The sequence below is a fragment of the Corvus hawaiiensis genome, chromosome 30, assembly GCF_020740725.1.
Source record: "Corvus hawaiiensis isolate bCorHaw1 chromosome 30, bCorHaw1.pri.cur, whole genome shotgun sequence".
Taxonomy (NCBI): domain Eukaryota; kingdom Metazoa; phylum Chordata; class Aves; order Passeriformes; family Corvidae; genus Corvus; species Corvus hawaiiensis.
Genome location: NC_063242.1, coordinates 7,112,327 through 7,139,637, shown reverse-complemented (window position 1 = coordinate 7,139,637; position 27,311 = coordinate 7,112,327). Strand labels below are relative to the sequence as shown.

General features: G+C 42.8%; 1 protein-coding gene and 1 long non-coding RNA gene across 6 annotated transcripts; one reads left to right on the top strand and one right to left on the bottom strand.

The window, feature by feature from the left end:
• Positions 1-1,233: 1,233 nt before the first annotated feature.
• PTGR3 (prostaglandin reductase 3) lies at positions 1,234-27,311 on the bottom strand. 5 transcript variants are annotated; one of them, XR_007200471.1, is made up of 5 exons: positions 26,338-26,426; positions 7,938-8,042; positions 6,339-6,472; positions 2,579-4,277; positions 1,234-1,626 (listed from the first exon to the last, which is right to left on the bottom strand). XR_007200471.1 is itself a non-coding variant. In XM_048289610.1 (2 exons), exons 1-2 carry the CDS (start codon positions 26,640-26,642, stop codon positions 19,356-19,358), a joined length of 1,230 nt encoding a protein of 409 aa, XP_048145567.1. In that variant the 5' UTR covers positions 26,643-27,311; the 3' UTR covers positions 18,467-19,355. The 5 variants fall into 5 exon arrangements, 1 of the variants encoding a protein (XP_048145567.1); XR_007200472.1 differs by having other exon boundaries at positions 4,043-4,277; XR_007200473.1 differs by lacking the exon at positions 2,579-4,277.
• LOC125318659 lies at positions 2,534-12,203 on the top strand. The gene is made up of 3 exons (XR_007200475.1): positions 2,534-2,606; positions 11,570-11,577; positions 12,192-12,203. It is a non-coding gene; the product is annotated as an uncharacterized LOC125318659 (long non-coding RNA).

Sequence of the window (27,311 nt, the reverse complement as noted above, 5' to 3'; positions counted from 1 at the left end):
CAATTAATCAGGAACTGTTGATGAAGTTAAGTTGGTTCTTTATTCTTGAACAGAAAAAAAAATATGCAGCCCCTGTACAAATTGTCAAATGGCCTATTTTGTCACTCGGTTTGATTAATGGACTATTTGGAGTCCCCAAAAAGTCCTAGTAAAAATAAAAAAGAATCATAAATATTGAATAAGCTCACAGCATGGTTAACCTTGACTATGTTTTGGAACATTCTTGGAGAAAACTTTGCTATTCAGAAAATAAATTGCTAAGGGGATTAAAAAAAAAAAATTAAAAATTGGAGATTTTGGAAAATGTCACCTACCCAACCTTGTCATCCTGATTAGCCTGTCATGATAAATTAGCTTTAGTTAGCTTTGCAATCAGGTCAGAAATTGCTGGTACAGTACCACATTTTGCAAGTGGGGCTACACCTGGTCCACAAGAGGGGCACAGGATGGCAAGGAAAATACTCCTGCTCTTGGTGCTTTGTATGTCAGACAGTGCTGGGACTGCTAACAGGCTATTATCCTTTTGTACTGTAATTTATGGAAATGGAGCCCAAGGAGTGCTGAGAGCATGGGAGTCATGGTGCCATAAGGTTCTTTCTGAAAGGTTGGGCGAAAGATGTCCGGTGATCTGTGTATATGCAAATGACAAGACCAGAGCTTCAGCTGCAGAGAACACACACACACACACACACACACACGCACACACACATTCATGCGTATTCAGGACACGCAGTTTCCATCTTTTCCTCCTGCTCCTCTGTCTCTCTATTCGCAGCTCGGGCGCCCTCCTTCCCCTAGAGCTCCCCCCCATTGCTTGATGCAGCTGTTTAGTCCTGACAGGTCTGACCAGTCATTTTTGCTAACCTCTGATAGCATCTAGGTCAGCATGATCCCAAACTGGCTTGCTTTTGTTCTTGGCTAACAAGAAATACAATGCTATTAGTTTAGGCTGGGATTCCACAAAGCTCTTAAACTCCACGTGCTTCACTCCAAGAATGCAAGCAATTCCACTCTTCTCCTTCAGCAGGGCACTTGGGTGCCTGCTTAAAGTTAGGCACATCTGAGACATGCTTGGGCTGAATCAAGCCCTCGCTGAGGACTAATTGTGCCACTTAACATTTTGTTTAGCTGGCCCCTTTTTCCAGCATGTGTCATGTGCCAGCTCACTACCCCATCTCAGATGGCATACATGAAATAATGTATTTGAAAGCAAGGCTCAGGAAGTGGGAGAGATTGAGAAATCTGTGCAAGTATTTCCATGACTGATATAAGAGAACAGTACAATAACAAATGCTCATTAGATTTTGTTAATTCTCTGAAAGTAACACAGGAATTCAAACAGGGGATTTGTTTTTTGTCTCATCGCTCTCCATTTGGAGCCATAAATATTACTTTACAGTTCATTTTTATCCCCACAGTTCTCCATGATCACAGATAGCCCTCTGCCTCCCGTTGAAGAATAGCACTGCAGGAACAGAGAGGGCTGGGCTAGAGGTGCCACGTGGTGCACTGGCCATCCGTCTGGGGAAAACAAGGTGCTGGCTCCGATTACTCTCTCCTGCCTTCCATATCCATTTGGTCAGTGGTGGCCAAAGGGAAATCCTTTTCTCAGAAAGGTTTGCCTCTCTGAAATTAGGAAAAAAATGAAATTAGGTACAGGGAATTTTCTGGGATGATTTGGTGCATTTTCATACTTGTACTTCAAACTGGTCATGCAGCATGTGGGAAAGAGCAGGGAAGTACAAAGTTTGCAAAGGTTCTGGGTATTTCTTCAGGATATAAAACTGAAAGTCCTTTATAAAGTACTTTCATAAATATACACTGCTATGGCCTGTGGTTAAAAAAATAATCCATAGACATTACCAGGCTGAACTGGGCTGAGGTGAGGCAGGAGTTTTGTGGGGAGGGTGACAAAGAGCTTCTACTGAGGAGCTAGCAGGCAGGACTTCCCCCCAGTGTTCTGCTTGGCCCACACCATCTCCCTGGAGTAAACACCCCACTGAAGACACCTTGCAATTCTCTCAGCAAGGTGCAAAGCCAAGGTCCTGATTGGCAGTGATTGTTAAGGAAGGGAAGGGAGGGTGTCAAGAAGATGAAGCCAGGCTCTTCTCAGTGGTGCCGAGTAACAGGACAAAAGGCAATGGGCAGAATCACAAAACCACAGTGTTGTTACGGTTGAAAGGGACCTCTGGAGATCATCTAGACCAACCTCTCTGCCAAGACAAGATCACCTGGAGCAGCTTACATAGAAATGTGCACAGGTGGGTCTGGAATGTCTCCAGCGAGGGAGACTCCATGACCTCCCCAGACAGTCTGTTCCAGTGCTCTGCAACCCTCAATGTAAAGAAATTCTTCCTCGTGTTGGGTGAAACTTCTCGTGATTTAGTTCATGGCCATTGCTCCTTGTCCTGTCGCTGGGCACCACTGAAAAGAGTCTGGCACCATGCTCTTGGCACCTGCCTTGGAGACATTTACATGCATTAATGAGATCCCCTCCCAGTCTTCTCTTCAACTGACTAAAGAGCCCCGGCTCCCACAGTCTCTCCTCATGAAAGAGATGCTCCAGATCCCAAATCACCTTTGTGGCCTCCACTGGACCCTCTCCAGTATCTTCTTGTCTTGAGGATCCCAGAACTGGGCACAGCACTCCAGATGTGGCCTCACCAGGACTGAGTAGAGGGTGAGGATGACCTCCCTTGACCTGCGGGCCACACTCTGCAATGCATTCCAGGATCCCACACAAGGAATCCCTGGCCACAAGGACACATTTCCAGCTCATGTCAACTTGTCACCTACCAGGACTCACAGGTCCTTCTTTACGTGCAGGTGACCATGTACTGGAACAGGTTGCCCAGAGAGGGTGTGGAGTGTCCCTCACTGGAGATGTTCAAGAACCATCTGGACTTGATCCGGTGCAATGCAGTCTAGGAGACCCTCCTTGATCAGGGAGGTTGGATCAGAGCAGGAGGTTGGACCTGCTGTGGTCCCTTCCAACCTTACCCATTCTGTGATTCTGTGAATTTTCACAGGATATGGGTGATAATTCTGGTTAAATTCCAGTCCTGGTAATTGCACGCTACCTGTAGGAATTCCTGCTGCTGATTCACCTGTGAAAGCCACAGTGGTCCCAGGCAGAGCCACCGAGGATTGTCACAACAGGCTGCATAACTGGCTTTGGGGTGGGGCTGTTTCAGGGATTCTTGCTGATGTGTTTTGTGTGGGATTTAAACATTTACTAGGCCAGGGAGACTGAGCATAACTGTTTAGCTCAGTTGTTAGCATGGTCACAAGAGAGAGAAGAAACTTGAGCTCCATTTCCTGATTCATTTGAGTCTCTGGAGCACATCTAGGACCCAGAGCCTTTGCTGAATAGTGAATAATACTTTCTGCGTCAAATGTAGGTACTAAAAGTGCTTAGATCATGATCTGTTTGCTCCTATAGGTGTCCAGATGTAAAGCTTTAGGTAGTTTGAGGCAGTAGTAACAGGGTGGGAAATTGTGAATCAAATACTGTGCTAACAGGACTCTCAGGCAGCAGAGCAGCACCTCTACTCTTTGTGCAAGAGATCCTATGAAATAAGGTAATGCACAAGAAAGCACTGCAGCTAGTGAGAAAGAAAGAGGCTTTCAGGTATAGTGATTATGATGGCCAGTCAAGAACAGGGTGTCTGAGTTCTCCTGCTACATTTAATTTATGGTAAGCAGAATAGCTTCAAAAAGGGGTATCCCTATTAAAAAAAAAAAAAAGTCCCTGTATTTTTGTGGTTAGGACGCTTCTAAAAAGTGTGCATTTGAATCACCTTGGAAGACACGAATTTAAGTCTGTTCCCTGCTTGCATCTCAGGTAGGTGCTCAGAACACTTCTTTTTCAGGGCTACAAGACTGGGTCCCCCATGGTACAGGGAGGGACACCTTGCACACAAATGTCAGCATGGCTTAAAGGTAGACCAGGCATGTAGCACCATTGCAGTACCTGATGGTAGGGGTGTGTCCTGCACAAAAGGACACATACATGGAGAACTTGTCACCTGGAGAACCTTACCACTGCTCGAAGAGATGCAGACCTGGTGCCTCCTTGATACTTTGCGGGTGAGCAGAGGTTTGGAGATGTCTGAATTGGTGGTTTTTCATTACCTATCCACAGCATGCTTGAGCAGATACTGCAAGGAGTCTTTCAACATGTGAACTCACAGGAAGGCTTTTCTTTGCAGCTCCTTTGGAGCAGATGAAAATGCTTTGCTTTCTAAAATAAACTGTTCTCAGTGTCTTTTGTAAAGCTGGCAAAGGAAGAAGATCAACCTCAGTCCACATTCTCTTCTTCTAACTTTCCCAAACAGACATTAAAATAAAACGCCCTTTACTAAACATTAGGTAGGCTTTTTCCTTTGATGACTCTGCTCCCAAAAGGCAGCTCAAATCCAGGAAACATGAGGAAAGATTCAGCCACTTGAAGGTGCAGATTTCATTGTTATTGTTTGCCAGTGAAAGAACAACAATGCATAAGAAAACATGTATATTAAATAACACTAATTGCATTTATAAAGAGCACCAGGCATCCTATAAAAACTTGTTGCCCAAATGTGTCTGTAACAATTTATCAGCAAATTATCTTCATACAAAAGAGTCAAAGCAATTAGCTGGGGGCTGGCTGAGCTCTGCACTCCTTTCACATGCTGTGTAGTAAAACAGACCACCAAAAAACCCCAATTCTGTGTATCTCAAAATGCTAGGTCAGTGATTCAGCTGTTTCACTAGGGTCTTTTCTGTGTTAATTTGCCATATTTTAGAAAGCATGTTACACCTTATACATTTTTTCACCTTCTCTTCTTTCACTGCCCCTGCTATGGTTTGGCTACATGTGCCTAAGAGTAAACCCCCTGAAGAAGATCTTGCATTAGCTAGAACAGAATCAACAAACAGGTTTCACCTGAAAGTGGACAGACTTATTCTCCAGGTTAAGGCTGATTTTTATTTATTTATATTTTTAAGCTTCTTTGACCGACAGGTAAGTAAAAACCTAACTATGATAATGAAATAAAATTGACTTACCCTGCCTGTTTCAGTTTTGGTTTTGTGGTTTTAAGTTAGTGATTTCATTTAATATAACACTTACACCACCATCTGATTTTGAAGATACCAAAAGAAGAGCAAATGGCAGATATATGGTATTTTCCCTTTTAAGAGGTGTTGTAATTTTATACATTAGGATAACACCTGTGGATCAAACCACTCTGAGCTTTGGATAACTGCAGACTGGGAGTATTGTGAAGATGTGACTACAGATTCAATTACACTTCTTTCCAAGAAAATGTATCTAAGTTATAGTGGCTGATTTGTGTTTTTATAGGCTGGAACTGTGTTATTCATGGGATGTGGAGTATAACGTTGATTTTGTGTTTCGACTCTTCAATTCTTCTGGAAATGCAAAGAGAGGAGAAAGCAATTTGGCTCTTGCTCTTCACAGATGGGAAGATATGGTCTTTGATCTTAATGTTAGAACTAGCAATCAAATGCTGATTTCCTGGCTTTTAATGTGTGAATGAGTTGAAAGATGCTCTTGACTAGGCTAACAAGCCATGTGTAGTGGGTGAATGATGCTTCGTGTAGCTCATTCTCGACACATTTATGATATAAAACAAATGTATGAAGGTCTTTTGATCCGTGAGCTAAGGCTGCCTATGTTTACAGAGACAAGGCAGGAGTATTTGGAGGTTTTGAAAAGTATCCACCTGCACTGTTGTTTCCCTGCCTTTACTCTGGTTTTGCTTATCTTTCTGTTTGCTAGCTACAGTGCTTTCTGCTAGAGCAGTGTTAATACTCACTTCATGCGAGCTTCACTATTACACCTCCCCTGAGTGGAAATAGCATGGTGAAATCTTGTTAGACCTATGGCGTCTATGTTTGAGCTTGGGAAAGCACAGGGCAGCTCTTATGGCCATGCAGCTGCACAAAACCTGCTTGTTTCCTCTTTATCAATGAACGGCACCAAGTGCTCAAGGAAGTCAGCAGCTGTATTTTGCTTGGAATTATATGTGAAGGAGGATCCTCCTTCTTGTCATTTTATTTATCACTAACAGCCATTTTAATTTCTTCCCAGTGGCAATTATACTGTATCACCACATCTAAATCAGAAATGACACTCTAGTGGTTATATTATGTTGACTGGGCATCACCTAATTTTTAAGTGGCATTCTTGCCCCATCATTGTGATTATATCCCTTTCCAATAAGTAATGTAAGAAAAGATCTACATAATGGGAAAACATACATATTAATATATTCCATGACAAACATGTTAACTTTACATATTAATCATGGTAAACAGAAGTCATGTTTTACATTTTTCCTCTTCAGTACACTGTTCTCTTGACAGCTTGCTTTCCCTCTGGTTCTATTCTTTCCAGTCCTGGTGTACATTCCACTGCCTCTGGTCACCCTGTTAGTTGCAGAAGGAGAAGGCAGGTCACATCAGTCTGGTTAAAGGGAAAAAAAAAAAGAAAAACAATGCTACTGGATAACGCAATATTGCTGCTCTCCTCATTGCATTCAGGTCTGCACAAAGGGACTTGAATATGTGCAATAAACATATGTGTGTGATAATGAGATTGTTGGTGGAAAGTCATCTTGAAAAGACAAGGAGCAATTAAGCTTGCTTACTTATACAAGTTAGAATGACAAGATGCCAGTGCTGGCCCCGCTCATCCATATAATAGGGTTCTCCTTCCCTGCTTAGCTGTTCTGGGAGAAGCATTTCCTGTCAAACCTCTGCCATGACTCCGCCATAAAGCAATCTGCCTTCCTCCCTTTCATACACCATTCATTCTCACACTCGCATCACTGTCCTGATTTCAACTGAATGCCTGCTAGCAAGCACCTGTATTAGAATAATTTAAGAATTCAATGCAAAGCCTTCGTATAACTGAGCATTTATTTGTATTGGTGTACTCTCTCGTCCGATTTTAATTGAATATTTAAAGATGTCAGTGGGGAGATGTGCAGGTTGCTCACAAATGCTTAATAATGCGATGTATGGAGTCAACAAATAATGCACCTTTCGTTTGCTATCTAGAAGATTTAGATAGGATATCTTGGATGCTATTGACAACGAGGGAAGTGTGGAACAATAGGAACATATGATAGTGTTAGATAACAATAGCTATCCTTATGCATCTTGAATTGAATGATGAAGCCATCAATTAGAGAAATAGCCCTCTGAGTATATATCATCGACAAGATGAATACCAGTACATTGCATTTCTGGGTGGAGATCTTAGTGATCTGTAATTCAGAAAGGCAGTGAATAGTATACACATTCTTTTGAAAATCAGAAATCTTTTGCCCATATTTCTTTGGGTTTGGTGTTTGGTTTTTTTTTAGCTACAAGACTCTTTCAGATACTGAAGGTACTTGTACTTTATATTAATACCTTAAACAGTGTTTTCTCAGCTAGTTTTAAGATGCCATTCTTCTTCACAGTAAGCATATTTAGTGGACACTCTCAGGGCTTAAAGAGTATGAGGAGCAGTTCTTTCTAGAGCTGTCTGGTCTCTTAATTAATTCTTACATACAGGCATGGGGATCCATTCACACCCTATGAACTCTAACAGAGTCCCTCTCCACAGCAAGGAGGAGACCTGGCATACATTCCTTAGATGCCATAGCCTCTATTTTCAACCTAAATTTTCTCGTGTTCTCTTTGGAATGTCTGAAAATTTCTATCCCCTCTGCCTCTCCCAGCTTTGGGTGGGAGGTTTTTTTTGTTTGTTTTGTTTTGTTGTTGGGTTTTGGGTTTTTGTTTTTTTACAATAATCATTAGTATTATTTATAGCGGAGAAGCAAAAGAAAGAAAAGTTAAAGAGACAGAAGTTGAATTATAGTAAGTAAGGAATTCTCAGCTCTTGCAGTTTCCAGTTAATCAGTTCCACTTCTTATACTTACATTTCAAAGTGAGTAAATATTCCATGGTCAGGGCCAAAATTTATTCTTGGATCTTTACATAGGTACCAAAATGTACAGCAGCAGCATTAGACAGTGAAAATAGCTCTGTAGGGGAATAAAGAAAAAATATGAGGAAAGACTATAATTAATGGAGTGCTCAACTAACTATAAAATACAATTTAAGGAATGAAAATAAGCATTCATGACCATTATCTGTATTTTTACTATTTTTGGTTGAGTTTTTTTTTTTTTTTAACGTGGACTCCTTTGTGTGAAAACAGCTTTGTGATCTAAATGTTTAAGTCCTCTTCATGTTTGTTTGCTTGTACACAGAAGGTCATTATATTAAAAAATGGATCCTACCAGGCATGCCAGTGATTGTTTCAGCGAAGAATTTCTAGAGCCTTAGGGGATAAAAAACAGTCACTGCCTTTCCCAGAAGCATCTGAAAGGGCTAATGAAGTTTGGTGGATCTCAAAGGTATTGACAATATATGGCCTGATGAGGGTAAGAAAAAGTTCAGGTCTTTCAGGAAAACAGCAGGTAAAAGAAATTTCTGTAGCTTTCCCCCTTCTAAATCTAATCAAATGAAACCACCTACAGGCCAATAAGCTTCTTGAGTGCACTTTGCCCTGGAAAAAGTGTTGTATTATCACCCAAAATATAAATAATGCAATAAAAGAAAATGGTTGATGTCTTCTTAATGAGCTATTGTTAAGGCACCCTTCGCTCTTATCTCTTTTCATAGCCTGATGCAAAGAGCAGCATTCAGTGGTCGAGAGCATATTTTGAGTGCTGCTAGGAAAGTACAAATGAGAAAACAGGTTTAATTATACTGCTTACTGCATCAAGAGGTCCATGTGGTTTGACCGGCTGTGTTAGGACACCCTGTAATTTGGAGGAATTCTCTGTGCACTGGCACCATAAATGCACTGCTATCAAAAGGATGGTTAATAATCTAAAGCTGGCTGTTAACATTGCTGGAGCTGGTGTCTATAATTTCTGTGAGTGACCTGAATGACTCTGCAATGAAAGACTGAAATGTCACTCTCCTCCTTTACTTTGTTTGCCTTGAGCAAAGACTGCTCCAGATTGTGTACATCCACCAAGGTCCAAATGATGAAAGGGCAGTGCATAAGCATGGATTCAAGGCTCAGCTAAATCTCCCTGCTCTGGCAGAATAGTAGGGAACATGAGGAAGAAGGCACGGGTGAAAAATAAGATGATCTCCTCTGGAGCAGCTTCCACTGTGGCTATCTTTCCCCATCTTTGAGCAAATAAAAGTGAGCCTGGCTGTAGGGACCTATAGGCTCTCCCCTGCTCTCTTAGCTGCCAGCCACAAGTAAATCAGACCTGATGCCTGTGGCTAAAGGCAAAGCAAATGGTTTCCATTATCCAGGTATTTATTTTGCACCTGCTTCTGTGACATCTGTGTAATAACAGTTACGTATGACAAAAGGTAGTCTGACCTGACTTCGAGTATTTCATTGCTTTTTTGCATTGTGCTGACTGAGCAAGCAAGCAGGGGGCTCATATTCCTCATGGGAGGTAGAACTGTAGAATCGTTTAGTTTGGACAAGACCTTTAAGATCATCAAGGTGCCACAGACCATCCAGCTGAGACACCTGTGGAGTGGCAAGTGCAAAGACCTTTGCTGTCAGGAACCTTAAACCCTTGTTTCTGATGTGCCTCATTGGTACAGTTCAGATGCAGTAAAGGAGTAAAATACTATCAGTAAATTTCAGAAAGTTCAGTATTTGCATTTCATTTGGAAACCTATGACATTTTGGCATATTTTCACTGGAAGGCCAGAGCAAGGCTGATTGAAGATCAGTGTCGGCATTAAAATATACAAGGTATGGAGAGCTGATGCGCTTCAGAGCAAAGCCAGCCTGCCAGGCACAGAACATGGGCAACCCTGGGACAGAGCATAGGACTGTTAGGGTAAGTGGTTTTTTTAAATACAGCAGTGAACGAAGAGATAAAGTCACCCACAACACTCTGAAACTGTATCTTCTTGGAGTGACAGATTCTTAGAGCAAATATGCTTGTTTTCAGACCTTCGTTCATATTGCCTGATGTACAACTGCCAGAACTGGGGGTTGTTCAACCTTTTCACTCTACTGTGTGGCAGATAGGAAAGCACTGGAACAGCAACATTCTCTATATTCTCTCTGGTACAGTATGGGTAGTTTTCAAGGACCAAGAAACCTTTCCATCATTTGGATAAGTATGGTTGTCAGCTGTACTCTGGAAAAATTATTATGAGAATGGCCTGAATGACCATTCCCCTCCAGCCATCATGAAGGCACTATCAAAATTTTGTTTACTGAAAATGTTAAAGAGGTACTGCTGCCATTTATATATGACTGCTAAACTTCTGACTCTATTTCTGGAAGCAAAGAAATAATTGCTTTCACCTTCCCACCTTGCATTGTCTGTAATTAGTTGAAAATGTGACATAATGCCAGGAAGATGGAATAAAATAATCTAGAAAGCAAGGACACTGGCATTAGTGCTCACTGCAGTATATTTGTGAAGCACTTCTGTTAGATTTAGGATTGTATCTGATTTACATGGGAGGGGGGAAAGCCTGAACTCATCTGAGCTGAAGCAGACTGGCTTTTCTCCAGTCACCTGAAGACACCACTATCAACATCCCTTTTTTGCTCCTGCTAGATACAACCCTCGTCTCTACAGCATCTTTTATCTACAGCCCACCACTCATCTAGCAGGATTCTAGTTCATACCATGTGACCCAATGCTGAAATGTTTTGCATTGCTACAATTTCAAGTTTGTGGAAAAGGAGGACTATTTGGCTCTTTCCTCTTTGCACCATGATGCGTGTTTTGTGACTGCTGAACATGGCAGCTTTTCACAAACAAGAAAGGAAGAAATGCAAAAGAAGTTGCCTCATCACATCAACAGAATGAAAGACACTGAAAATTAAATCACACAGGCGGAAAAAGATCTTGGTGGATTGTTTTGGGTTTTTTTCCCCCGTGTAGCTAAAAAAGATCTCTCATGTTGAAAAGAAAAATTATCTGTTTCTGTGGTAATATGTAAACTGTATATATGTGCCATAAATCTACTCAAATTTCGTTGCAAGAGCATATAGGCAAACCTCTGTGCTTTTTAGGTTTACATATATTACAAGACAACTTGACCTACCCCCGGCTGAAAAGGGAGAGAAAAGCTTGAAACACTTCCAGCAGCCCCCCTCTCTATTACTATTTTCACCCTTTATTTTTTGTTGGGAGTAGGGAGGGAGGCAGAGAGAAAGAGGGAGAAGGGATGAAAAAAGTAGCTATCAAGTAAGTTAAGATTGTGACTTACAGGAGTGAGGGGAAAAGCTGTTTTTTGAACTAGGATGGACAATAATCTGTCCCTCACAGCCCAATTCATTTACAGAAGAATACCTGGGAACTGGAGGTTTGCCTTTTTAGCAGTTCCTCCAGAGCAAGGTTTGCTTTGCCACCACCCATCATCCAAGAGCTCAGAACTTGCAAAGCTGCTGCCATTGCCACCATAGCTCTTACAACATCACTGACAGCAAACACTGAACTGAATTTCCCAAGACTTTGGGAGTTATCTGGAGGCCCTGGGAAATTTCACTACAGCTTGAGGTTAGGCAGGTCTGTGTGTTAGAACTGTTTTTTCCAGCAGCATGAACACACACAGAAATAAGAGCCAGGTTCTCCTCAGAGACTGTTTTTACGCTGTTTCAAGAGCGTTATTCTTGTTCCTCATTTACATTCCCAGGAGAAGAAACTGACTCAATATCTCTCTTATTTGTAGGCACTTGTGATAGCAGATTGAGGTTTCCCAGCTCAGTAAGAAGTCAAATGATACAGTAACTGACTCTGCATCTCGATTACTCAGGATACAGGAAAAATAATGTATGTTATTCACTTTCATCTGGCTACTCTTGCCACACCCTATGCAGGAAGGAAAGGTACATTATGCTACTTGTATGCAGGGGTTATTTTGAAAGTAACACGACCCAAGGAGAACCCCTCATTAGGGCTTCAATGAGGGATTACACATAGGTGTCAAGGGGCAAATAAGCCAGGCGTTTTCAGCATTATTCTTGTTTAATGTTATGAAACGGCTTTCAAAACTCTGGATGCAAATAAAACTTTCCAATAGGCTGCCAGGAACAGTCATACCAATAATGCCATGCCAATGTGAATGAAGCCGGAGTGTTTTTCTTTGTAGCAATCAGACATGCCACACAATGCATTTCTGTAGAGTTCTCTTTCTTGGGTGGTTGAAATCACTTGGCTGGCAGCCTCGTGCCTCCCAGCTCACCTGAGGCATGCTGTAATCAGCCAGAACCGCACTGCATGTCATGTCTTACTGCTTCCAGAAAATATACAAATTTCCTTTCCTTCTATTCCCTTTGTGAATGAGTCCCTTAGGGGTATGGTTTTAAGACAGAGCACAAGAAGCCTTTGCACAGATCCTCGTAACGCATAATGAGATTTGTGTGCCTGCCTACTTTCTCTGAAAATGAACCCTAGAACAGCAGAAGTGACTTGGTCTGGCACTCGCTTGGTCCTTTTGACCTCCCTCCTGTGACAGAAGAGAAAGACTTCCCCCTCCTCTTACAGAAAGCCTGGAGGGTAGGTTTTTATTATGTGCTGTCTGGTCTTGCAGCAAACAGAGACATTTCTTGAGGTTTTTAGAGTCATCAACTCCAGTTCTGAAGAAAGATATGTTTGTTGAGCACTTCATGGGATAAACTGGTCTTAAGACTACAGGTGCAACCAGTCTGCATATGAAAGAAGGCTTGAATGCAGAGTTTTTGCTTCAAAATGACATCAGAAAACATTGTTAAGTCCCAGATAGCTAACTGCTTATGACAAATAGAAAAGTTTCACCTGAAGAATAGATGCCAAGAGCTCATGCTCTTTCTGAGCCTTTTTTTGTTATTACTCCACCCTGCAGTACTTAGTGAAGTGGCTCAGTGAAAATTCCCCTACAAAGACTCATGTAAGCGGGTTGTACACAGCACATTTATTATGTTTTTTTGTAAGACCTACAAAAAAAGTCAGAGAAACATGCTATAAGCCACCACCAAAACCTCTGAGCTGTTATGGATTGTGGGAAGGTTTCTTGCAGCCTGCCAGGATCCATGCTGAGTGCCTGGGGAGCTGAAAACTGCTCTTGTCCTGTGATAAGGGCTTTACATGAAGCAGGCTCTGCTGGAGGCACAGCAACTTACAACTTGCGTTGAACCAGCACTGCCAAAATGCCCCTTATAACCAGCATCAATTGAAGTGATGTCAAAAATCCTCCTGCCCTATAACCTAAGTAAAGAATGTGAGTTTAAAGGGGAAATATACATTGGAAAGTATAACTGAGATCAAGGTATTGTGTGCCTAAGCCATGTACACAGAATTCTGTCTCTCACTGAGAATCAGCAGGCTGTACCTCAGAGTTTCTTGGGTTTTGCCTTGGGCCTGGTCTAGATGTACTTTTGCACTAGGAAAACACAGTAAGTGCAGTAAGTGTTTACCCCCTCTGACATTACCATTTCATCTGGTCTAATAAGATCCAGCTTTTATTTATGTGTGTATCTGCGCCTGTGAGAGGCAGGAAGAACACACCAGCTGGGGAGGAAAAAGGAAGAAGAAAAAAGAAAATATTCCCGGGTACCTACTCAAGGAGTTAATGCATTGGGGCATATGTGAAGGAGTTAAAACACTATGCAGGTACAGATCCTGTGGCAATTACAAATGTTATTGAAATAAAAACCAGAAACAGGAAGCCAAAAAACAGGTCCCTAAGGCAGGCATCTGTCTTAAATGATATCATTTGTCAAGTTTCCAGCATTTTGTGGTTGTGAACACAAAAAGAAGTTCTGTGTTACACTAAGGACATTACATACTCATTAGTTGGAATGTTCCTGAAGTACATAATACAGGATTTTCATTTAATAAGAAGCAGCTACTTGCAACTGCATTGCACATAAAATAAATCCTGGGCATGCTAATTGCCATTCAAGGATGTTCTACCTAATTTTTGACAGGTTTTTCTTCCCCTCCCCCCTTAGACTACACTGTAAAAATTGTAAGCAGAATGTATTACTAAAGTTTTAAAATCTTTGGAGAACATTTTCTTATTTCTGAAATCTGAATTTCTTCAATCATGAATTATGAAGGTTTTAATGTAGATATTAAGAAAAAAAGGAATAAAACAAGTTATCTACAGGAATATTGTAGCAAGAAGTGAAGTGGTAAGAAAGTAAAATGCATACACATACATATACGTGCGTGTCTCTTGGTACAATAACTCTCCAAGTCATCCCCCACCGTCTCAAAGAACAAACCTAGCTTTAATTAATTGGTTTAGTTCCTCTATCTGAACACTATTAGTGCATTAGTTTTAACTAATATATAAGCTTCCCCCTCGCTGCCCTGCCAGTGACCTTAAGCTTCACATGGTAGGAAAGCCACTTGCTGTAGAATAGAAAAGTAATTTATCCACCATGATTGTTCAGCCCTGGCCCCTCTGTAAAACAGCAACTGACAATTGTGCTGTGTTATGGATGGTACGTTTGTGGTGTGTACAATAGTGTGCAGAGCATCAAACTCACTTCCCTGAACACTGCAGGCAGGATTTGAAAAGTGATCGCAGAGAGAAGCGACCACTTGCTGAGTGATGTCCCTCCATTTCCAAATCTTTTTTTTCCAAGTAGCTCCCCCCATTTTTTTTTTCCCAAAAGAAAGATCAGTGTTGTTTTCTCAGCTTAAGTAAGAGCAGTATGTAGTTTTCCACTCATAAAAGTATGTCATAATAATAACAATGAAAAAAGAGGTTAGATTGGTTTTATTTTACCTGGGATTTCCCTGCTTCTTTCCACATTTCAGGATTTAGCATATTCTCTCAAAACATAATAAATTTCTATTCTGTAGCTTAAGGGATCCATCAGTTAAAATGTTAGTCTTTCATCTTTATTACCCTCCCATTAAAATGAAAGAAACCGGGACACACTTCAGTTTAGAAGAAGCAATTTAGTTGGTAATGTCCTTACTACTCAAGTCTTTACAAAGAGAGAAAGTGCATTATTGCTTATATTTCACACATCTATCTGCATAAGAAGCAACTAAAGCTTTCAGACACATACGATATTAAATTTAATAATATTCTTTGATTAGATTATTTTATTACAACATTTTTCCATTACTAGTCATTTCCCGTACACATTTACATTCATAAAACCTGCAGGTTTCTCTTTGTTTGTATGTGTTTATATGTATTCATAAAGCAAGGAAAAGATTTTCTGGTTTGCTACAGCTGTTAGATTCGAAAAGAACAGATTAATAACTAGCCACCACGTAGGACTAGGTTTTCTTGTACACTGCACCAGTAACCCTTTGCTATAATGAGGACACAAAGAGGCTCACATCAGGCTGCTCCTCTTCTTCATAACTCAAAAGCGTCACAGTGGCAATAGCCTCTAGTGCTATTTGTCTTTAGTGCAGTTGTGACACTTCGGCATGATCCATAATTTGGCAGCTATTTACCGTGACATTTCCCTTCAGTGCAGCCATAACATTCAGTGAAGCCATTATTTGGTTCCATTTACCATATAAATTGTATTGTCGTGCATGCATGCTAGCAGCTACATTAGGTACCTGAAAATGAGTAAATCTTGTAAAATAGATACTAACAGCTATTCAGCAGAGAAATTTCTTTACTCCTCAGACAGAAGTAGGAATATATATAATATCTGCAAACTTTTCCTTGAGAGATTGTAATTATCTGTATTTACATGACACAGCAGTTACTCATATCCACTTTCTAAATATACATTTTATGTGTATATACGTTACACACATTTGCACGCATACAAACATACAGCAAACTATTGCTTGGTAGAAACCCAACTTAATTCAAAAAGGTATTAGGAGAATCCAGCATAGCAATTAAGTAGGAAGCATATCTGTAAAATGTGCTGAGGGTTGCAAGCCAGGAGAGAGCGAGTGAGTACGTGTGTGTCCGTGTGCGCGTGCGTATGCACACATGTGACAGACTCAGGAAAAAAGCCAGCTCTTCATCTAGTTCTTTGTTGTTTTTCCATGGAAGCATATGTGTGTAGGGAAGGGAAATTCAGTTATTAGCCTCAGCAAACAATGTCAGATTCCTCTGTAGCAAATTCATTTAGAAAGGTAAAATTAGGATGTAGTGCTAGCAACCACATCTCAATGAGCTGCTATTATTAATAGTATTATTATTTAAATCCCTGCTCTCTACATATAGTATACTTAGTACTTCCAAGGCAAATGTATTATTATTTTTAATCATTTAAGTCCCCACTGTGCACACAGCTCTTAATACACCTTTTTTGCAAGCATATTAAGTGTATTGTTATTAATCCCTTGCTGTGACTCTACAGTATTTCTTTTCCTTGTATGTTCAATGTCCTATCATCATTTAAACCTCTCAGTGTGTGCATGCCATATACATTTTCCTAGCCATCTAATATTTAAACATTATTTAAATCCATCATAGCTTACTTATTCAAAGTCAGCCCTGCTCTCACAACTGTAAGTTTGCAGAATATATTTTTAAATAAAGAGAAGTTGAGTTTTTTCACACTTGCTGCAAGCCAAAATTTATTATGAAACTCATCAAAATGGCTTTATCTGCATGTTTAAGAAATACTTTTCACCCTCTCTCCATTGATAACGCTCTCTTTCAGCAATTTAAAGAATAAAAGTCGTATCTTTAAAAACAAAAATTACTTCTTCATTCCATATTCATTCATGGAAGAGTTGTCATGTTGATCCTGAGCTACCCCTTCAGCTTAACACAGACATTTGACAAAAAAACCCAATCCCAGTGACCATAGCCTGACCTAAACACCAAAAGGGCTACGAAATTTGAACATTGGCTATCCAAGTTATGCATATAACAAATGTAAACCTTTTATTAATTCTGTGATCAGTATGAAAGTGCTAAACAACAATCTGAAGCCAAAATTAAAATGAACAACATGTCATATCTGAATATATATGTGTGAAACTTCCAAAGGTTCCTCTCTTCCCCTATTTTGATTAGTGAAGAAACCTGGGGCAGTTGCAGTATGCAATGTTATATACAAAGTAACATACTAAAAAGAAAGTAGAATGTATGTCCAGACAGAATCCTGTTACGGGAAGATTTTTGTAATGACAAAAACATATGGAATTCACTGCCTCAAAACCACCAAATCTACTGAACTGACAAGTGATCAACACATCTGAAAATTGGGCCACTTGGACGGGTTTTGGCATTTGACTGCAGGAATTTAATTTGAAAAAATTGTTACTCATGCAACTCTTCTGTATGTATCACAGATGAAACCAATTGTATTTTTTTTTTATTTGCAACAGTACATCCCAAACAACATTGTTTTTTCAAGATGAATTTATTGACCAAGGACTTCACCTTATCCCTGAACAAGAAAAGACATCACGTGCCTAGGAATAAAATGCTGAGAACTTTGCATGCTATGTATAGTACTTGACTGTTTGTATCTCTCTAGCATTCAGCTGGAAGGCTGATATACCTTTCTAATTATGCAAAACACAATAGTTGTATTATCAGAGATGAAAGAGGAATTACGTTTCTAACAGCAGAACTTACTTAAAACAAAAACCATGGTGGTTTGATGCTCACCTTGAGTAAAAGAGAAAAATGGTAACAAAGACTCAATCCATTCTGCCTTTCCCCAAAATCCACCAAAGTGAGACTAAACCTAGTAGTCAGTCATGGCTCAAGAAAGGGACAGTTCTCCATTGTACACAACTCTTTATGATTCTAATGACATATGTACTAAAAACATTGAGAATGCACTAAATCAAAATTAAAAATATTTTCCTGTCTGGACTACTGAATAAAATGTATGTTTTCCTATGTTACAATCAAAAATGTTGTGTACAGTCAGTCCTGAATAATGCCCTAAAATTAAGTTTACCCTGGATTTTTTCCTTCAAGTCCTAGACATTATCAGTCTATCATTATGTTTATTATGAGGCGTATGATGTTAGGAAATTTCCATCTCTTCAACAGCATACAAATGAATGTAATTTCAAAAGATGTGGCAAAATTGGCCTTTAAGATCTTAAAAGTTTTCTATGGAAAAAAAGATGTAGAGCAAGCAGTTTCAAGTATTTTATTGTTCTGGAAAATATTATGCTTCTAGCTGGAATTCCCACTGTATGTACCATTAATACTATCCACTAGGTGAGGAAGAATTTTTGAAACTTTACAAAACCCTTTAACTGCACCCACTAGAAAATCTATGGCTGAGCATCAGTGCATGTACCAGGTATTGTGACTATATATTTAAAATGGTCCTGCTGTTTGTAACAGGGCTTCTGCACATGCAGTGTTTGGTAAAAGTAGAAGTAGCGGCCTGATTATGGGAAGTCCCTTCAAGAATGATCAGTCAAATAACTCTGCAAAACAGAATATCTGAAAAAGAGCTAGTCAGCAAGAAACATATAAATATGAATAAATGCCACGAATATTTAAATAGCTTTTAAAACTTTATTTAATCTTCAAAAAATATACAGGGCCTGAACACACATGAACATGGCTCAAAATCCCACTCCAATAATCTTTAAATATGGACTAAAGGGGAGACTGGACAATAAACAGAAATAGTGGAAAATGAGCAGGCAACAAAATGAGACTATATTGCAACTTGTAGTTAAAGATTTAAAAGAAAATTGCACAGCTGTTTATAATTACAAAATACAGGATTAAAAAAAAAAAGTCAAGTTGCTTAATATTACTGACATATCAAAATTGGAGGATAAATTTCCCTGTGTAACCAGTCAAGGAATATTACTATGATCCATGATGCAACTGAATTATGATTATCATGTTTGTGACAGAAAATCAAGAGCATTTTTTTTCCCAGAAACTTCAAAAGATTAATAGAGCAGCCCAAAGATACAACTCTTTACTTATTCTTGTTCTAACAATTTTATTTTTAAATCAGGGAATCAAAATTGCTGAAAGATTTTTTTCTGAGCTGAACTACATATGAAGTCTTATCAAATCAGGCTGACAGACTAAATCTGCCTCTGCATCAAGACTTATTCTGTCAGGAACAATGTTCTTGTCTCACGCTAACCTAAGTGACAGTATCAAACACAGGCCCATTATGTCCCTGCTACAGCCACTGATTTAAACACTTTTAAGAAAATAAAAACAAACAAAAACCCAAAACCAAAAAAAAACCTCACCCAACAAACAAACAAAACCCTGCTAACAAACCCACCCCTTTTTATTAACACTTTAATGCTGCTTTTTAATATAATATCCATCACTAAGCTTAAAAAAAGAAATTGTTTCTAGTAAATCTGAGGCATAAAGTGCCCATTTTCTCTCTTCTGATTTATATCATTGTTCTGTTTTTACAGCTTACTGTTGACAGAGTGAGGTAATTCAACTACAATTTTTCCAATGTTTTTTCCCATGTACATGTAATCTACAGCACGGAATACAGATTCCAAGCCAGTGAACTTGCCCTCCGGAGACATGTCTCCAAAGTCCACCTCACAAACCAGGTCTCCTCTTTCATACATCTTGAGCAAATGCTGCAGAGCCATTTTGTAGTCAGAAAGGTAATGGTTCAAGAAGAAACCCCGGACGCTGGCAGACTTCTTCAATAGTTTTGCTGGCAATAACTCTGCTTTAATGGGCTGGAGGCCAGTAGGGTTTTGGTAGCCAGCGATAAACCCAATGACTATCAGGCGCCCTTTGATAGCCAAGGCATTGAGAGCCAAGTCGAACATCTTTCCTCCAACAGATTCATACACCACATCCACACCTTCGGGGTAGTCCTTCCTAAGCACAGATTCGACATTTTCAGTTTTATAGTTGATCGTACGGTCACAGCCAATGGATTTCAGAAAGCCACCCTTTTCATCACTGGAGCAGGTTCCAATTACATGGCATTTTGCCTTCTTTGCAAGCTGCACAGCGAACTGGCCCGTTCCTCCAGCCGCCGCTGTCACCAGAACCTTCTTGCCTTCAGACAGGTCTCCCAGCTCTTTCAAACTGAGGTATGCAGTTGCGCCACTTACCATTAAAGTGAGAAACTCGGGTTTGACTGAGGGTAGAGGGACTGCTTGTCTGGCAGGCACAACTGTGTATTCAGCAAAGGAACCTGCTTTCACATAGGCCACAGCTTGACCCACTGTGTAATCTGCACTAGCACTGAGTCCTAATGCTACCACATCACCAACACCTTCAAAGCCTATATCAAAGGGGGGTTTAACCGAGGCGTCATATCGACCAGCTGAGTAGTTTATATCAGATGCATTAATGCCGACAAATCTAGAAGAAAACAAAAATGTATTAACGAGATTTACTCCTTTACCAAGTCTTCATTGTATGAGAAACCTTCAATCCAAATTTGTGGGACAAGTACAAGATTTGCTGCGATTATCTGTATATTTGAATAATGAGTACACTCCAAAGACTGCTTTCATCAGACTTCCGTAGTTTCCATTCTGTTATTCTAGAATTACAGACAAATTTTCTAAACAAAAAGAAACAACAAAAAGCTGTAAAAAGTAAAACCCAAGCCCGAAACAAAACAAAAAAAATCCTTTATGTTTTCCTTAGGTCCACTTGACCAAGCTAAACAAGCTGAAAATAAATCTCTAAAAGATTAAAGCATGAAAATTAATTGACCACTTCATACAAGATGTGAAAACACTGAAGAATAAAACATGCAGAGCGGTAAATATGTGGATTCTGGCAACAAATTTACATTTTTGAATATAATAATACTGTTAATGACTAATGATCATATTAACTATCGATGTCATTTGCAAGGTCATGTTACTGTAGGCAAGTACTTTTTAATTGATGGAGTCACTACAGCAAATTTGCCTTTTGATGTAGCTAATGTCAATGTTAAAATATTTTTCTTTATATAAATTACTTGCAACACATCAAAACAACCTTGCACAGAAGGAGTAAAACTGTAAAACTGAAAATCAAGTCCTACTGACCTCTAACAGGTGAAAATGGATGGTAATTATTTATTATTTTTTAAGAGAAAGATGGAGACATTCTCACAACTTGATTAAGCACTAGGAGATAATATCTAAAACAAAGTTATGATCTAGCTCAAATGCAAAGACTATTTTTTTTTTTTAAGTAACAGTATCTTTCCACAGGCAAAAGAAGAGAGACTGGGGGAGGTTCTGCTAACTGGAAAATGTAAAAAACACATGAAACAGCAAGTGCCAGGACTGTTACTACGCGTGGATGTGACAACCCAAAAGGTGTACTTGACACCATGAAAAAGCTGCAGAAGTAGGCAAACAGTGCACTTTTAATTGTTGCAGTTAGCAACAAGCTCAACTCGTATGTGTGTGTACTTTTAAATTGCTTGCACACAGAGCGAGGAGAACTAAAACCGCTTTGCTCCTTTTGATTTCCTTCATTCTTTACAGCATGGGGAGCTTCAAACTTTCACCAACGTTATGTATAAAAAGACTCGTAAGCATAAACATATCCATGCAAAAAATAGGTAAAAGTGACTGTAGCTCTTGGTATTCCTGCCTTTAACTCGCTGCTCTGCCGCAACAACAAATGCCTACGTCTTGTTCGCAGATACAAAAAATCTTCTATTATCCCGCTTTAAGATGACTCCCGTACAGGAGTGCTAAAAGATGTATAAAAACTGGTAACGGAGTCGCAGCTTCCGAGGTAAACCGTGTCCCTCGGGCGCCAGGCGAGACGTGCCGGCGCTGCACCAGCCTCCTCCCGCTCTTACACCCCAGCTTCTGGGGAGGGGAGCGGAGGGTGAGAGCCTGCTGGGGAGCTGTGCTCGCCCCCTCACCGGCCTCACGGCTTCGCCCAGCCGGGGCTCTCGGTAGCTGCGAGGCCAGCCCGGGGCGCCCGCTCTGCCCCCGACCCCAAACCGCAAGGGAGGTCCGGGCTCCCCGCTGGGCTCAGCCTCCCCGCTCACGCTCCCGGCGCGCGTCCGCCTTGGCAGGACGCGGAGCAGCCGTGCCGCCGGCTGGGGCAGCGCACCCCGAGAAGGGCAGGCAGCGCACCGACAGGAGAACAAGTCCCTGTCTCTCTAAGACCTTCCCCTTCTCGGCGCTGCACGGCGGCGGCCGGAGCACAAAGGCAGGTAGAACAAACACTCTGAGGACAAAAACTTCGCGTGCGGAGAAGGGGCAAGTCGTGCGGGGGCCAGCCGCCTGCCGAGCAGGGCTCCAGCACACGCACGGCTGCTTTTGTTCTGCACCGGAGAGGGTGCGAACCTTCTCCGCCCGGGCCGCACCGCAACTTGTGCGGGCGGCTGCGGGGGCCGCGGCGCAACTTGGTGCTGCCCGGCCGCTCCGGGCAGGGGATGCGGGATCTCCGCGGGGCTGGAGCGGCCGGGCACGGGATGCCGGCGACAGGGCAAGAGCGGACAAAGCCGTGTGCGCTGCCCCGCTGCGCGGGGGGCTCGTCCCCATCGCCCGCCCGCCCCCCGCAGTCACGCGTGCACACACACAGAGACACACAGACACGCGCGTACACGCAGCCGCTCCCTCCCCGTCTCTGCGGAGCTGCTGGGCCACGGGAAATGATCCTCCCTGGGCTTCTGGGTTCACCATTATTAATCAACACAGCCTGCCGTCTAGCCCTCCCCCGCTATTTTTTTTTAACCTCCTTTTTATTGTGTGCAAACTCAAAACTCCTGGTCGCATTGCATGGGCTTCCCCCCCCCGCCCCCCCCCCCCCTTTTTTTTTAACAAGATTGTTTAGTCTCTTAGATTCCTTGCACATTAAAACGATCATACGCACCGTCTGGATTAAAACATACTGTCTAATTTGCCTTGTCATTCCAGCTGACAGAAGTGAGGTGCTAGGATGTGCCTGCAGTTTCACGTATTATTTTGATTTTAAAAGTAGGAAAACGTATGAATTACAAGTTGAAGATCAGCTTACTAACTTCTGAGACTGAGGAGAGGAGAGAGCACAGAGGTAACAATTACTTGAAGTGCTAGTGGGTTTTAAAAGCCCTTCCAGATCTTTTTTCATTGCCTTCATTTACTTTCTTACTTTAAATCTATTTTTTAATTTCGAAGTTTCTAGTTGAGTTTTGCCCCTTACATTTCAAGATGCAAACCTGAGGGGGGGGGGGGGGCGGGGAGTGTATGAAAAACCCTTGAGATTGGCTTTTCTCAAAATAATTATGCACATTGAGTCACTCATTTTATTTATACTCAACAGTGTTGAAACCCCTCGAACTGTTTATTATAGAAAACAGGAGGACACTGCCGAGAGGAAGAAATGCTGCTTTTCGTACCACAACAAAGAGTGAGACACCGAAAACCAGCATCACAGCCTTAAACACAGACAAAACAAAAGTCATCCAAACCAGTACTACACAAGAAAAACATTATTTAGACCAAACACCCAGTAGGAATAGCCCTCCACTTTTCCCACTGTGATGCTTTTAGTCCCCGGTTCAAAAAAAGAAACTTTTTCAACCCCTCTTACTCCCTTTTCTATAAACTTTGTTCCCATCTTCCAGCCCAAGAGTAAATCCTTACAGGTATTTTGGCAATGAAATGTGTCACTTCATCAAGAAAATCTTGAAAATCCCCCAACAACTTTAAGAAGGACCAAACCTTCACAGCCTTTGGGCCCTTCTCCTGCAATAAAATGGAAAACCCTTGCTTCCACACCCGTCCCTCTTTCCCTCCCGGAAAACAGGACAAACGGACATATGAAACTTAAATGGCTTCATTAAGGATTTATCACCTTTCCCCCCCTTCCTCTCCCACACAGAATCACAGTAAAAAAACCTGCTTAAATTAATTCCTAGCTTTGAAGGATCTTTGAATGAAAGATGGGTTATTTTTTTTTCTGTATAAAAAAAAAGTAGAAATAAGAGTTGCTGGCATAGCTCTCTACAGGAGAAGAAAGTTCCCCCTAACTGCATCTTATTTTAAAATATCTATCCACACACAGATTTTAATTTCCTATTCCCATAAATCCCAAACCAGATTTTATTGTGGTGAATGAGGATTGTTTTGTATGAAAAGCTCAAAGCAATTAATACTATTCATGGGCGTGACTGGGACTAAAATGAACAAATCTGCAAAAGCCCTCTTGGAACGCAAGTCTTTTATTGTTTTGTTTTTAATTGTATGCTTCTACCTATTAGAAAATGTATAGTGGTATTTGAGCTTAGTTGTTTGTTTTTTTAAAAAACTAAATAGAGTCAGGAACTCATCCTTTCGGGATGGGATAGTCCTTCTCCAGAGTGACAAGAGAGGAGGAAACATTCAGAACTTGCTTCCTGCTGCAGCTTGTATATAGCAAATGTTTTTTAGAAACATGATTTTGTGTCTCCTGTGATATTCTTCAGAAAAGAATAGTAAAGAGAGAAGAAATGCCACAAAGAATACAAAATGCATGAACTCTACATCTAGACTTCATCACTCACCTCTTCCTCCCCTTCATCCCCACTCATGCATGTGTACCAGTACAGGAACACGTGTGTAACAGGATGATGTGTTAAAGCCCAGCAACTGCCTGCCTGAAACTGTGGACCAACTCCTGCCTTTATCGTGGTACAAGCCCTTTTACCATGAAGTGTGCATGTCCCACGAGCACCCCAGGGAGCCCACCCAGTACAGGGAGGGAGGAGAGGGAGAAGGGAAGAGTTACATTGGAAGATGTTAGGAAAAAAAAAAAAAGGAATAAATTTTAAAAATTTACAGGAGGGCGGGCGGGGGGTGGGATGAGAAAGACTCCAAGTGCATGTGTGGGGGGGAGGGGATTTGAGAAACAAGGATGTTGCTCTGCCTTGCATTACTAGAGTACTTGATACTTGTATCTCAAGTCTTTCGACCTCTTCTGCAGAAAGGAATTTAACTCCAGCCGGATGGCTGTTTTCACGCCATTACTGTTTCAGTCATCAGTGGATGCAGCAACACAGTATTTTAGACTTTTGAGGTTTGGAGGGAATTTTGGTCTCAGAAATCCTAGTGGGAGATGTCAGCATCGAATTAAAGTGCCACTGCAGCTTTCTCGTCAGCTCCTGGAGGAGTCCCTGTTCTTTCTCCTTACCCCTTCTTCAGCCTGTATTTGTGTGTTACATATGGACACATACATGTACGTCACACATACACGCACAGTCACACACTGCCTTAGTAGAACTTGTAGCATTGTTCTCAAGCCAACTTAGTGCGGCTTAACATCTTTAAGCTCCCACGGCGAATATGGCAAGCTATGTGTTACTACGATTTCCTTGCTTGACAAGAAGCTGAGAGCGCTGCTCTCTCCCATGCCAGCCACGCAGTCTGCTCCAAAGTTCGCGGAGTTTCGGATTCCCCTCGTGAGCAGAGAAACCTCTCAGCTTTAAAAGGTTTAGTTTTAGCGCAAGGAACGGCGGCGTCCAGGAAGGAGACACCGAGAACAAACAGGTTTTATGGAGACAGCTGTGGGGGGAAGGCACATTTTGTCCTCGGAGTCTTCATTTCATGGTGAGCTGGGTCGGCCCGCTCACCACGCTAGGCGTGGGATTTACGGTGTATTATGCTAAGCAAAATGTCACGTCCTCACTCTTCGCCCGACCCGGCTCCTCTCTAAAAGCCGCCAACAACCGCGGGCCCGCGTCCTGCGAGGGAGGCCGAGGGCTGCCCTGCCCCCTCCGCGCCGCCCGTGCTTGGCGCGCAGACTTGGGGGTGGTGCCAGGGCTGCCCGGGCGGCGGGCCCGGCCCGCGGCCTCCCCGGTGAGTCACGCCTGCACGGGGGCGAGGCCGGAAAGCGCCGTGCGGGGCAGCGGGGCCGCGCCGAGGACACAGCGGCCGGGCCAGGCCCGCCCGCGCACCGCGATGCCGGGGCGCTGTGCAGCAGCGTCCCCGGGGGGCCTTGTGCGGGTGCGCCGGGGACACGCTCACGCCCCGGGCACTACGTGCGTGTAACGAGCCCGGGCAGGGCCCAGGGAGGGGCCCTGCAAGCGCTTCCCGCCGTCTCACTCCCTGCTCGGCACTCACCGAACGTAACACTCGCCTTTCCGCCCCACAACCCCCCCTTGGCACGGGGGCCCTGGGGTGCTTCTCTTCCTTCGGGTAGGCGCACGCCGAGAGCAGCGCGCACAGACAGACAAACACAAACACCCCCGCCACAGGAGGAGGAGGAGGAGGAAGTGTCACCCCCACACACGTGGACAGGGTGACAGGGCCGTAGCACCAGCCGTTCAAAACAACACCACCAATAAAATGAAATTAACAGTCGCCAGATGGCGGCTGGTACAACTTTGGAGCCGGTCTCCGAAGTGAGGGAGCATTTTGGAGAGGGCAGGCCATAAGGTGCCAGGAGGCGGCGGAGGCCGCGAGGCCGGGGCGCGGGGGACGGGCGGGAGCTCACCTGTTCCTGACCAGGAGGTCTCCGTCTCCCGGGAGTGGCACGGGCGAGTCCTGCTGCAGGGTGACCGCTTCCCTGAAGTTTTGGCTCAGCTTAGTCACCACCAGCTTCTTCATGGAGCTGGGGATGGACGAGCCCTGGAAATCCAGAAAGTGACGGGAGTAGGACATGTCCAGGATGGGCCGCGACCAGCTGCCACCGAAGTAGGACCAGGCGGGAGCCGCCGCGGCGCAGGTCGGCTGCTGCCACCACCACCACCGCGGTGCCCGGGAGCTCAGCAAAGCGCCGCTTTTCGCGCTAAAACTCATGCCCTGCCTCGGCTCTCCTCTCTCGCCCTCTCGGGAGAGCTCCGGCTCGGGATTCTCCAGGCAGCTCGCAGGACGCGCCGGCAGGAGAAACTCCCCGCTCGCAGCTATGTGTGTACGTAAACAGAGCCCCCGTGCAGCAGGCTCTCCCTCCCCTCCCCGCCGGCCCCTCCGCCGCACGGAGACGCCGCCGGAGGAGCAGCGGCAAGATGGTCCCCCTGCAGCAGCCGCTCGTCTTCTGCCGCCGTGGGCACTACCGAGGGGCGAGGCCGGCCCGCTCCTGCGGCCGTCCGTCCCGCCAGTGCCTGCCCCTGCCTGCCTGCTCTGCCTGCCTGCGAGGCAGGTGTGCAGCGGGCCGGATTGTCTCCTAAAGGTCGTGGTGGTGGTGGCTTTTAGTTTGCACCCTGCCTCTGACTAAGGGGTTTAAAAACAGGGGAGGGGGAGAGGGGGGGAAGACAGACGGACAGAGAGAAACGCCTCGGATTACCCCCTCCTGCCCCCTTCTTTAGTTTACAAAAAGAGGTATCTTCCTCCAAAAAAAGAAAAAAAAAAAAGGAGGAATAAAAAAAAAAAAGCAGGAAGAAAGCACAGTAAATTATCGGCGGGGAAAGGTTAGAGAAGTAGGGAGAAGTTGCAGCTAATCTCCTAATGTTGTTATTAGCCGCCGCTGAG

Bases quoted from the DNA above. Each gene is read 5' to 3' on its own strand.
- PTGR3 (XM_048289610.1), bottom strand. From the start codon at position 26,642: ATGAGTTTTAGCGCGAAAAGCGGCGCTTTGCTGAGCTCCCGGGCACCG. The intron at 20,281-26,337 runs GTGAGCTCCCGC...GTTTTCTTCTAG, and splicing joins GACCTCCTGGTCAGGAACAG to ATTTGTCGGCATTAATGCAT.